Consider the following 13,708-nt stretch of genomic DNA (forward strand, 5'->3'; position numbering starts at 1 on the left):
AGTACCCGAGGCGAAGAGAGCTCACTACGCCCCGCTTTTTGCGTATCTTTGTTCCGGGAGAGTTTGTGGATTGGGAGTATCTGCTGAGCCTTACTTTCTGTGCCGAAAATCATTCCGTAGGAGCCGCCATTTGCTTTCCCTGCGTTGTCCTGCAGCGGCAGGACAACCTCTATCTAGAGGTTGGAACTTGGCATTGCAGCTAACAGATTTAAATGGACCTGAGTAAGGCAATGCGTCATTAACGACTGGTATTGTCACAGCATATTTAGAAAGACTTGGAACTTAATTCCGAATAGACGCTTAGTTGCTCTTCTACCTAGAACTCTTTGTAATTAAAGACGTCAATTTATAAAGAACTGGTCTTTCTGTTGAAATAGCTGAAATTTTTTAGTGCAACAAGTGGTTATTAGAGAAAAACTGAGTCACAAAGAAGTAAAGATGAGTAAGAGCAAAGATGATGCTCCTCACGAAGTAGAGAGCCAGTTTATCTTACGCCTACCTCCGGAGTATGCCTCTACTGTGAGGCGGGCGATACAGTCTGGTCATGTCAACCTGAAGGACAGACTGACAATTGAGTTACACCCTGATGGGCGTCATGGAATTGTCAGAGTGGACCAGGTCCCATTGGCGTCAAAATTGGTAGATCTGCCATGTGTTATGGAAAGTTTGAAAACCATTGATAAAAAAACCTTTTACAAGACAGCTGATATCTCTCAGATGCTTGTCTGTACAGCTGATGGTGATCTCTATCCTCCTGTTGAGGAACCAGTTGCCACTGCTGATCCCAAAGCAAGCAAGAAAAAGGATAAGGACAAAGAGAAAAAGTTTATATGGAACCATGGAATTACTCTGCCTCTAAAAAATGTCAGAAAGAGAAGGTTCCGTAAGACAGCAAAGAAGAAATATATTGAGTCTCCAGATGTGGAAAAAGAAGTAAAGCGGTTGCTGAGCACAGATGCTGAAGCTGTCAGTACCCGTTGGGAAATAATTGCTGAAGATGAAACAAAAGAAGCAGAAAGTCAAGGCCTTGATATCTCTTCCCCAGGAATGTCTGGCCACAGGCAGGGCCATGACTCATTAGAACATGATGAGCTTCGGGAGATATTCAATGACCTCAGCAGCAGCAGTGAAGATGAAGATGAGACACAGCATCAAGATGAAGAAGATATAAACATCATTGACACTGAGGAAGATCTGGAAAGGCAGCTACAGCACAAGCTAAATGAGTCAGATGAACACCACCAAGAAAACGAGGGAACTAATCAGCTGGTTATGGGAATTCAGAAACAGATTGATAACATGAAAGGCAAGCTCCAAGAGACCCAGGACAGGGCAAAGCGACAGGAGGATCTCATCATGAAAGTGGAGAACCTGGCTCTCAAGAACAGATTTCAGGCTGTGCTGGATGAACTGAAACAAAAGGAAGACCGAGAAAAGGAGCAGCTCAGCTCTTTGCAAGAAGAGCTAGAATCACTCCTAGAGAAGTGAGGAGAGTTTTGATACTTAATTTCATTCCTGACAGTGGTCAGCCTTGAAAGAAAAACTTTGTTTTCATCACCTGGACTAGACAGTAAAACTTTGCAGTAGTTCCCAGTTTCCTCCACTGCCTTCTATTGGATTTGTTTTATAATTGTGAATTTCTATCTCATTTGTTTTTTGGAACCACTTCGGTGGGTGTTTGTCCTGTAGTAAGTAGGAATGTATAGACAGATAAATGTAGGGAAGTTGTAGGATTAGTGGAGTGAACAGTTCAGTTTGGTAATTAATCACAGCTTCACTGCAGGACTTTGCTGCTGTTTCTCCGTTTACCAGAAGCTGCCATTGCTACTCTGTGATGCCATCTGAGATAAATTAGTAGATTCTAGTTTGGTGGCAGTGAAGTTTGTTTACATACGTTTTCCCATGCTGTAGCTATTTTCCCAGTTATTCAAAGCAGTTTTCCACATTTTGCATTGCAAATCATTTCATAAAGTTGTTTTAACAATAAATAAAAGCAAGTAATTTTCACCTTAAAAAAAATAAAATATCACTCTTGAAATAACAATTGGCAGACGATCATAAGCTTTTTTTTGACTTCATAAACACTCTTAACAACTTATTTAATACACTATTGTCCAAGCAAGTTGATTAATAGAGAATCAAAAACATACAACTTGAAGTAGAAAAAAAAAAAGCTGTATTTATGAAGATGTTTACAATAGTTTATTTGAGGTTATTTCCAATTTTTCACCAATTTAAAAAATTGACCTCAATGAAACCATGTGAATGCAATGTTAAAAAGTATAACTATGAATCACAGAATTTAAATTTAGTATGAAAAGATAAGAATGGCAAATTATATTGAAGCTATGTGGAATTATGTTTATAGACAGCAGGAAGAGAAAATTAAAATGTAAATATTGCTTGATAGGATAATGGGATTAGAGGTGGTCTTTTAAATTTTTCATTTTTATGCTAATACCTTTATAAAACCCAAAAATCTTCAAACAACACATTTTTTAAAAATTGTGGTAAACGACACAAAACAGAAAATTTATAATTTTAACCATTTTAAAGTGGACCGTTCATTGATATGAAGTCAACAAATTTTTAAAACTTTCAGAGGGCACCTGAATAAAAGATGTGTTGTCCACTGGTGATTTTAATGTATCTGGTATATAACTAAAGTCACCACAAAACCCTTTCTGGGAAATTGGCAGATCATAAACATAAAAAATTTATTTTGCTTTTTATTAAACCTTATTGTTTTGCTGTTTCAATATTCAAATTTACTCACAAGAAAGAGTCAGTTTCATATTAGATTTGGTTTCACAAATGCTGCTCCTGCTATTCATTCTTATCACCAAAAAAAAAAAAAGACTATTTGTGACTAACGATAATATGTTACAGAAAATAAAAAGTTAAAAGGTTTTCAATCTGCATATCTGGGAACCTAAATTAAAGCATCACACAACATTTTCAAAAACAGAAAAGCCATTTGATTTGACTAAAATCTTAGTTTTAAGATGGCAGAAAGTACCTTGATAATTTTCTTTTAAGAAAGAAAGAAAACCAAGCCATTAAAGAGAAATTCTTCCAAGAGAACTGAAACATGCTATATACCTCTGACTTGGCACTCCTTCTATCTGGAGAACTTGTTTGGTAACTGTTTTCATCACAGAATGATCTAAAGTAAAATGAATTGAAATTAGAGTAATTATTTTCCAATGAGTGGCTATTTCCATTTAAAACCAAAAGCCAACTAATTATTGCTTTTCCCAGACATTTAAATATGAAATCTACATTATATAATTATACACTTATTTCCCCCTTTGTGTATTCTAATTTCTTCCTCAGAAACCTAAGATGCCATCTTGCAGACTGCCCACAGTGGCTACTATTTTGGCAGCAGCAAAGGTCAACTTGAAACATTTTGCATCTGAAGTGGCTTTGGATACCTTTGGATACAAAGTACAGTCTGAGCACCGTCCAGACGCTTAGATACCTAAAGAGCATCTAAGATATCAAACCAGGGCATCCAAGATAACAAACCAAGTCCTGATATTCCCTCAAAAGCTGCTCCTCCCATCAGCTCCCTTCTTCTAAGTGATACTACCCAGTTGCACACATAATCATCAACGACTTGTCTCCTTGTTACTATTTCCTTCATACCTCACATCTATCTGCAGGTCTTGAGAGCTACACCCTCAAAACACAACCTGAATTCAACCACTTTTCATTTGCTGCAAACTTCCAACCTAACCTAGGCCATAAACATCTCTTATTTGGAGCACTGTGATAGTCTCCTAACTGGTCTCCCTGTTCCTCTTCTTTTTTTTTTTTTTTTTTTTTGCTGTACACGGGCCTCTCACTGTTGTGGCCTCTCTCGTTGCGGAGCACAGGCTCCGGACGCGCAGGCTCAGCGGCCATGGCTCATGGGCCCAGTCGCTCCGCGGCATGTGGGATCTTCCTGGACCGGGGCACGAACCCGCGTCCCCTGCATCGGCAGGTGGATTCTCAACCACTGCGGCACCAGGGAAGCCCCCTGTTCCTCTTCTTTATCCTCCCAAGTCCCTTCTCTATACCAGGTCACCTTATTCAGATACGATTTGGATCATGCCTTTTTCCAGTTCAAACCCCTCTACTCATTTAGAATAATCCACATCTTTACTCTGGCCTTCAAGACTTTACAAGAGCAGACCCCTGGCTAGCTCCTTGACCTCATGTCATACCACACTCTTCTTCACTCAGTACTCTGCCCAGATTGGCCTCCTTGCTTTTCCTTAAATACTCCACCCACCTACATGCCTACATACTCATTGCCTCCTTGTCCTGGAATGTGCTTACTCCACATCTTCCATGGCTTGCTCCTCTCTTCATTCAGGTCTCCGTTCAAATGCCACTTCTCCAGTGAAGCTGTCCCCTAACAAACCTATCCAATGGAGTCCTACCTGCTCTCCCTCACTCTCCTTACATTAAGATAGTTTTGCACTTCCTACTCTCTAAAATTATATGACTTATCTGTTTACTCATTTCTATCTGATGTCCTTCACTAGAATGTAAGTTCCATGAGGGCAAGACTTTTGTCTGTCTGGTTCACTGCTTTATCCCTAGTCCCTAAACCCGTCTCTGGCACACAGAAGATGATTACAAAATTACTTGTGAATCTGACAAATGAATAAAGTACTCCTGGCAAGAATTCAGAGGCTGCACAGGAAAGAAAGAATGCTCTTGGTGGAAGCAGGCTTAGTATCTAGGTTCACCTCTATTCAGAGTAGAGATAAGAAAAATTGACAAGTATAATTCACTTTAGTTAGTACAGTAGCTGCTAAAAACATAAGGGAAGTGCAACACTAGAAAAGTACAGTTGAAGCTTGAACAACATGGGTTTGAACCTCGCGGGTCCACTGACACACGCATAGTTTTCAATACATATGTACTATCGTCCTACATGATCCAAGGTTGGTTGAATCCACAGATGTGGAACCACTGACTATAAACTTATACCCAGATCTTGAACTGTGTAGGGGTCGACACCCCTAACCCCACGTTGTTCACGGGCCAACTGTATATGATGAGGAAAGTTAAACACATTAAGTTTTAAAAAACTGTCAATACCTGAACAAATTGTTTTTGTTTTGCTATGTGTTCATCAATTTAAAAAAAGTGACCACATACCAACAAGCAGATTTTTTCTTATATCCAGAACGAGCAGAGTTCTGTTGGTTTCAGGGGCCTTTAGTAAAGCCTTTGCTCCTTCACTGGTGAGGCCGCACTGCTGCAGGTCAAGTGCTTTCGATGAAAGACAAACGTCACTTGCTAACTCTACAGATTTAACATATAGACAACTCTCATTTTCTCACGTGTGGAAGAGTCCTGCACAAGACAAGTCATGGCAGGTTTGTAATTTTGGGTATGGAAAAAAACAGAAACATATATGCACACACATAATGCATAATCCAATTTAAAAACCTCTTCTTGGATGTGCAGTGATAACCCTGGCTTTAGTACCAATAAATCATACAACGTATTTTACAATTACAGAACTGAAGAATAACTGTATATAACCTATGAGCAAAAAGCATCACAAAATGAATCTCAGTTCATAATTAGCAAGGGCGGCAGGGGCATGTAAACCTCACAAGCAAAACCTGGTGGAGCTCAGAAATGCACTGCATTCTTTTGATCATGATCTTCAGCTCCAAATCACACTTGAAACTAGTTCAAGGGAAAACAAAATAGAAGAAATGTAATAACTGTTAGTTTTAGAGGAAAAAAAGACAAATCTAAGAGGATACAAATAATAAAAACTTTCAACAATGTGTGAATAGAGAATACATACTAAAAACCTATCATGAAAGTAGGATGGTCAAGAACCCTCGCAGTAAAAGGTCAGACAAAACCCAGAAAAACTGATCATGAATTCTAGTAGTTCTGGGGCTGAACAACCTACTCATTTAAACCAAAGGGATCATCACTAAAGCACAGGGATTAAAAAATATTACATGAAAGGAAACTATCATGAGTCTTTTGTTTAAGTGTTGTGTGGACCATCACATTAAAATAACTGGAGTCTTTCAACACCCCCATGACAGACAGAAATAGCAAGTCAGACATACGGATCTGACAGGATATGATACAACCCTTACAAACTCTCACTACAGAAGAATGGACACAGGGTATAATTAACCAAATAGCCAAATTAATACAAACAGCCAGTAAACCTCACCAGTCAATCAAATGAATACAAAATAAAACAAAATGTGGTTATTGTCCTATCAGATGAAGCCAAGATTCTGTAAGAAAAGCCTTTAAATAATGTCTATACCCTTTGGATCCAACAACTCTCTTTCTAAGAATTTAACCAAAAGAAATAGTCAGAGATATAGGTAAGGATATATATCAGAGTACTATTTGTAACTGAAAAACTGGACAAAGCTTATATACAAGAATGGATAAGCTATGTGCACTGTGGCATATTCATATAATGGAATACTGAACAATCACAAAAAATGATGTAGGAGATGCAAATTTACTGACTTGCTAAAATGCTCATACTAAATTAATTGAAAAAAGTTATAAAATTTGGAGTAATCCCACTTGCATAGAAAATGGACAGGTACTCATTTTTGTAGTTTCACATTTTTTTACAAGTGCTACAGGCCAGTGTTTGTGAGAGGCAGGCTTCCCATCTACTGTTGGGGTGGACTACAAATTGGCATAGCCTTTCTGGGTGGTAATTTGGCCATGTGTATCAAATGTCTTAAAAATAGGTCACACTTAGTCATTCCACTTGTAGTACCTTATTCTACAGAAGTAATCCCGATGGACACAGAGATGTATATACAACGTATTCACATTGTTTCTGACAGGGAAAAGCAAACTGTCTAAATAGAATTGCAAAGAATTGATTAAACTATGGGACATCAATACGACGCAATACTACATGATACATCTTTAAGTGAAAAAAGCAGGAATGTGAACTAGCAAGTATACTACAATTCTATTTTTGTAATCCCTAAGTGTACATATATATTTGTAGAAGAAAAAAAGACTGAAAGTATATACGCCAAAATGAACAGTGATTATATCTGGGTATTAAAATTATAGGTTCTCTTGTAACTCTGTATTTTCTGTAAAGGATATATGCAACTCTTAGAGAAAGTTGAAAAGCAAAATAAAAGCTATCAGTAAAATGAGGCTTTAAAACATCCTATCACAATAGTATCATGCCAAAAGCTAAGCATATTAAAAATTCAATATTTTCAATTTTAGAATTTCCCTCTAAGCCATAAATCCTCACTAAGAGATTCTGCCAAAGCACTTGCACCCAGGTCACCAATGAGCGGGTTGCAGTTCAGAGTGATGCGCCTCAAACCAGCCATGCAGTCAAGATCACGTCTCCTGGAATGAAGACTCTCAGCCCAGGTTTCTTCATGCCTTCTGGTAGTCTGATACTTCAAAGATTTAATGGGATGAAATTAAGATGCTTGAATAAGGAAACAGGGTGTGCCTGAGTATGGCTTCTTATGTCAGAGATTTACACACACACACACAGATCAAGCATATATGCCAGGAGCATCAACCTGAGAACTTCAACAGTCACTTCTGGTTTACGAGTCCAGTGAGTGACCCAGATTCTGCTCGGTCAGTGATTAGATTCTAGCCACTGCATTTCCTGTTTCTGAACACTTATGTAAAGTTGGACAACTCAATTACAGTCTATGAATTATTTTCCTTATCTTCTAAGTCAGGGAATTGGTTCTAAATTCTATCTTTGCTGAGGCCCTATATTTCATCATCCTGTCCTCCAATGGCCTCCAAACACCTGACTGGGCAAATCATAAGAAAACTTTTTAATATGCATCTTATTTATTAACAAATTATATACACAAAGTTCCATACATATAATTTATGTACATGATAAACTACACAGATTTTTAAAAATAATACAAAGGTAAAAATGTTCTAATATTTTCTTTTCCTAACTCCAAAGGCATTATTTTATTTTACTTATTTTTTTATAAAGATTTATTTATTTATTTGCTTGTTTGTTTGTTTGGCTGTGCCGGGTCTTTAGTTGCAGCATGCCGGATCTTTTAGTTGTGGCATGTGGGCTCTTAGTTATGGCAGGCACGTGGGATCTAGTTCCTTGAGCAGGGATCGAACCCAAGCCCCCTACATTGGGAGCACATAGTGTTAACTGCTGGACCGCCAGGGAAGTCTCAAGCTTTATTTAAAAAACTATATTTACAAAATGTATCTCACATGCTACCTAGGGTGTGCACACAAGCTTTAGAGGCCTGGACTATGCAGAGCCAGTTTGATGTGCCTTGGGAAAATAATGGTTTGACATTTAAGCAAAAGTACTGTCTTGAAGATATTCAATTCTTTATATTCATAAAGTAAATTTTGGTAACAGGGAACACTGACTGCCAATGAAAAAAGTCTTATTACATTCCTGAAAATGTAAAAGACTCAAAGTGCCTTTGTTACTCTATAAGGAAAATCATTAGTGTCATTTTTCTATTAACAATAACTTATTAAAGCTCCAAGCAGAAACAACAGCAATCACTTACACAGAGCTTAGTATGTGCCAGGCACTATTTATACAAATAAGTGCATTTAAACCTCATAATGAGGCATAGAGGTTAAGTGATTTGCCCATGGTCACTAGCTATGAAATGGGAGAAAGGGAATTTGAACCTAGGCCATTTGGCTTCCGCACCCAAGTTCCTGTTTTCTACCTCAGGGGTCAATGGACTTGCCCTGTATAGGCTCAAAGAAGTTTTCAATTTTTAAAATCTAAATTTAAACATTTCCAGATTTGTGGGCTATACAGTTTCTGTTGCAACTACTCGGCCCCACTGGTGTAGGGTGAAAGGAGCCATAACTACCACGTAAACAATGGGTGCGACTATGTTCCAGAAGAACTTCCTTTACAAAACCAGGCGACGGGCTGGATCTGGCCCACCAGCCAGAGTTTACCTATCCCTGATCTGCACCATCAAACTATTAAAAAGCCTTCATGTCAAATTATTAACTAACTTTAGGCCTAAATACAGTCATTATAACCACTGTAAAGTTGTTAAGGCATTATTTCAAAAACTGTATTTACAAATTGCTGATGTACTGACTTTTATTAGTTTAAAAACTACAACAGCTAATAAACACTTGATTCATTTAAGTCTTGAAGACTAGAATGGCATAGTTTCTTCACAGTATTACAATAAATGTTTTCAGTAAAAAAATACATAAAAGTATTATTAGGTATTATATATTAAATCTCTTATTTCTAAAATTAAGTGGACTATCTTTCCTAAATGGTAGAATCCCAAACTGAAAACTGGTCATATTCTTTCAGCAAAATGAAAGCTGTGCTCACATGTATCAAAAGGCAAAAATTAGGGCTTCCCTGGTGGCGCAGTGGTTGAGAGTCCGCCTGCCAATGCAGGGGACATGGGTTCGTGCCCCGGTCCGGGAAGATCCCACATGCCACGGAGCGGCTAGGTCCGTGAGCTATGGCCGCTGAGCCTGCGCGTCCAGAGCCTGTGCTCCGCAACGGGAGAGGCCACAACAGTACCACACACACACAAAAAAAAAGACAAAAATTAACTGCCCTCTGTATCAATATATTAATGTGTTTCAATCACATATGTTTTCATGAAAGTTTAAACATAAAATCACCTTTAAGATCTAGGCCATGTGATCTGCTCCATGCCATGTCAGAATACACCCCGTGACGTTTACTTAACTTGTCTTAAGTGTGATAGAATTCTTTATACCTTGACAAATAACTAAAAGGAAAAAAAAAAACCCACACACACAAAAGATGAAGAGCCTATACATTTGTCAATCTTGACTTATTTGCTTTTCTTGAGTCAGTTGGAGGTTTATAGCCACATTCTCAAAATCATTAACTACAATCTTCCCAAACAGGTAATTGACGAACAGATGCATTCTAAAACTTGTCAGTAACAAAGTGCTATTCCACTTTACAGCAACAGTTTAATTCTATTTAGATACTAAAACTGAATACACTGAATACTGCAAACTTTATTCCCAACCACTCAGCAAAGTACTACATACCTTTTCAGATATAGGAAAAAAAAGAAAAAAAAGAAAAAGCATACGATTCTTCCTATTTTCATTTCCAAAGATACATCCCAATCTTAATGATCAATCAGCGATTTAAACGTCAACTGTAAACCCAGTATACTGCTGCTATGCAGTGTACTAGAGCAATAGAAGAGAGAGGACCTCAAACCCTCTGTTCCCTCAAATTCAAAGGCAGCCTTCCTGACCCCTCCAGACCACTACTGGACACAGGGAAGGCACACTAATGTTGCAGGACCCCAACCAACAGTCACCTGCTTTGTGATTACTTCCATGACACACCCTCACCAACACCAGAGTTTGCTGCTCCTACGGGACGTTACATGTATTTACTATTTTAACACATACCACAGTGCATCATAATTATGATTGCAGATAGATGTTCTAACAATTGAAAGAGAATGATGACTTTTTTGCTCTTTACATCTTGCTATTTCCCTTCCCATAATATTTCTTGAAGCTAAACCATAAAATATAGACAAACACAAAAAACAGAAAATATACAAAACGTGTGCTTTGCACCTTAACACAAACTTAAGTAAAATTAGTTCTGACAGTATCCAGCATGACAAACTTCCATGGTACAAATGAGAATGGACCAAGGTCTCAGCAGGTACAGGAGACAATCCAGGCATGAACAACACCAAGGAAAGGTAGACAGGAAGTAACATGGTGTGTAGGAAATCACGAGACCAGTCTGATGGGAAGAGACTTAAACAAGACTGAAACTCACTTCCTAAACCTCCATCTCCAACTGGACAATTCGCAGGACACAGGTGCACCAAAGTGGCCAATTTATTCAATCCCTTTAATATGGAGGAAGAGTTTAAAATTTTACTGGTTTAATTTGCCCCCAAAGCAACTCTCAACAGTTATGGCCTCTGTCGTCGGAGCTTTGTATGAAATTAAGTCAAAGTGTGGAGCTCCTTTGCCTTTTTTTTTTTCTCCTTAAAAAAGAAAAGAAACAATTGTTCCGAGTAAAAACAAACATATTCCGAAGCATGTGTACATTGAAAAGTAAAGAAACTTTATTAACAACTTCATAAAAACTGACTTAAAATTTTAAAAAGAAAAAAACATGTTTCAAAGTCCTTCCGACTGGAGTCGTGTCTCATCGTGTCCTTTCTTTACAGAAATAGTCGTATTAGGACACATATGCACAAGGATTAACACCATGACACACTGTACACGGCGGGCCCCGGCGAGCTCACCAGGCGTCGTCTGAGTCCAGGTCTCTGGGGAGGATCCACTCCACGGATGAGCCCAGCAGAGTCTGAAGCTCGTTCGTGAGCTCCACCACATCTAAGAGCTCCTTACTTTCCGGATTAAAGGACTCCAGGTCTTTGGGGCAAGAGAATAAGAGACTTGCTGACACTTGCCGGTAGAACTCGGCCTCCGCGATGGTGACAATTTCCACATTTGGAAAATTGCAGCGGAATATGCAGGAGGACATTTGCAGTTTCTTGAGCAGGTCTGAGAGCAACAGCCAGTTACGAGGCCTACACCAGAGAAAGGACAGTGGTTTGAGTTTCCGGCAAAATTAGAGGCGCTCCCAACTATAAACTACCCGTCTCCTGGCGGTGAAAGGGCCTGCTACTTCCACTTTGATTACCCCACCCCCACCCCACTTCTCACTGTCCTTAGAAGATCTACTACCTTTTTTTTTTTTAATTTAATTAATTTATTTATTTTTGGCTGCATTGGGCCTGTTGCTGTGCACGGGCTTTCTCTAGTTGTGGCTCGCGGGCTCTAGAGTGCAGGCTCATTAGCTGTGGCGCACGGGCTTAGTTGCTCCGTGGCATGCGGGATCTTCCCGGACCAGGGCTCGAACCTGTGTCCCCTGAAATGGCAGGCGGATTCTTAACCACTGTGCCACCAGGGAAGCCCGGAAGATCTACTTCTAGCGGGGGAACTCTGGACTCATGTGCATGTGTTAAGAGACCACCTAGGGCAGATCAGCCAACTTAGACAAAAGCAGGAGCAGCGCCCCTGAACCAGCCTCCTTGCAGGCCACCCCAGTGCTGCCTTGGCTCTGGCCACAACTCAGGTCACCCCTCTCCAAGTAAGTGCACCCCGTTCTAGTCACTGGGGAAAACCAGTCTGTATGCCAACCCAAGGGAGATGGCAAACACCTCTTTGACCTCTCCTCTCCTCCGGCCCTCACGGAGAGAGCATGAGAAACACTCGAGGTCACCTGGCTTTCCTTGCCTTTCCCACACCTCCAACCCGCCCCTCAATGCTGCAGGGAGTGAGGCTTTTTCGAGAAGGGAGGTGGTACAATCCTTCCTGATACCCTGCCACGCTTTATCATCTCTATCCCGAATAGAATGTCACCACAAAGGCAGACACGGTCCCAGCCTCAGAGTCCAAGGAGGATGCTACTCCTTAAGCACCGGGGTCAACACACAGCAGAGCAAGGTTTCCTGATGTGTTCACTCCGAAGGGTTGGTCATGGGGCACAGTGGCCCGACTGTGGGGACAAGACTCGATCTAAGCAAATCTGAAGACACATAAGATCCCAGGTGCCACATACGGCTTTCTCTAATCTTATACGAGAAGAGGGTACACATCAGTATTGTCCCGTGGACCTCACGCGCCTTGGAAGGCCCCTATGGTAGCCGTTTGGGGAGGATCCCTTCCCCAAGAGTTTAGTGACTGAAACTGTGCAATTGCAGTCGCTGACTCCCGTGTCCTTTGGGCTCTAGGGGTGTGTTCCAATGAGGGCAGTTGGCTGGGGAGCCCTCCCATCCCCCAAACTTTTCTGGAAAAGTTCCACTGCATTATGTGAGGTCGGTGGACACTTGGTGAGGAATTCACTCACCCCCCAACCCATCCACCCTCATCTGCTGAAGGGGATTTCTAACTCCTGCCACCCCACAGAGCAGCTGGGCTGGCTCTCGACCACACGCTGGCCACGCTTACCCCTGAGCGACGGACACCTGGACGTTATAACACGGCAAAACGGGGTCTTCGGAAAATTCAGATTCCAATAGGTCACCATAGGCCTCGTTGCTGTCATCCTGGTCCTCCGGTCCTGGGGGATTTGCTAAAACATCGTAACCACTTTCATCATCTGGTTCTAACCGGGGGGGCAAACAAGAGAGAGGTCAGTAAGCTGGAGCAAGATTCCAGCTGTTCTCCAAAAAGGACCCTGGAAAAATTCTTTCCCAAGCAAGCCCTGCTCACAGCACCACCCCCACCCCTACCCCCACCCCCACAAGCCCAACTGAAACGAACAAGGCTGCTCACCACACACAGAGCAGCCAGAGAACTCCGAAGAGCAACCGGGGTTACCGTCGTCAGGAGCCTGCAGGTTATTTCAACAGTGTGGAGAGAGAGGGGGAGAGAGAGAGAGAGAGAGAAACAAGATAACGCCTGCTGGTAAGAGGCAAATGCTGCTGGAGTTCGGGAACATCTCACGCTGGGGCTGGTGTCACCTCCTGACAAGTCCCACTGCACACGCCTCCAGGTATCTGACTGAAACCTCCCCACGCGTCCACCCGCCTTCCTGAGGGACTGCCCGCCTCACCGCCCCAGCCTGCCAAACAAAAGCTAGCCTGGCTAGCTAAGAGTTTTCCAGCCCCCCACCTCGCAAAACTCAAAGTATGTATCT

The 13,708-nt window shown here is 41.0% G+C and overlaps 1 protein-coding gene, 1 long non-coding RNA gene and 1 pseudogene across 3 annotated transcripts in view; 2 read left to right on the forward strand and 1 right to left on the reverse strand.

Moving 5' to 3' along the window:
• The window catches only part of LOC308620770 (centrosomal protein of 78 kDa-like), a 1,829,729-nt pseudogene that overhangs the window by 808,612 nt on the left and 1,007,409 nt on the right, over window positions 1–13,708 (forward strand). The window lies entirely within an intron of this gene.
• LOC308621089 (transcription initiation factor TFIID subunit 7-like) lies at window positions 268–2,180 on the forward strand. The gene has a single exon (XM_081241262.1). The coding sequence runs from the start codon at window positions 439–441 to the stop codon at window positions 1,486–1,488; it is 1,050 nt and encodes a 349-aa protein (XP_081097388.1). The 5' UTR covers window positions 268–438; the 3' UTR covers window positions 1,489–2,180.
• Window positions 12,268–13,697, reverse strand: LOC308621109. The gene is made up of 3 exons (XR_014016403.1): window positions 13,345–13,697; window positions 13,018–13,174; window positions 12,268–12,565 (listed from the first exon to the last, which is right to left on the reverse strand). It is a non-coding gene; the product is annotated as an uncharacterized lncRNA (long non-coding RNA).

The sequence above is a fragment of the Mesoplodon bidens genome (genome assembly GCF_964165515.1).
Source record: "Mesoplodon bidens genome assembly, chromosome: 7".
NCBI lineage: Eukaryota > Metazoa > Chordata > Mammalia > Artiodactyla > Ziphiidae > Mesoplodon > Mesoplodon bidens.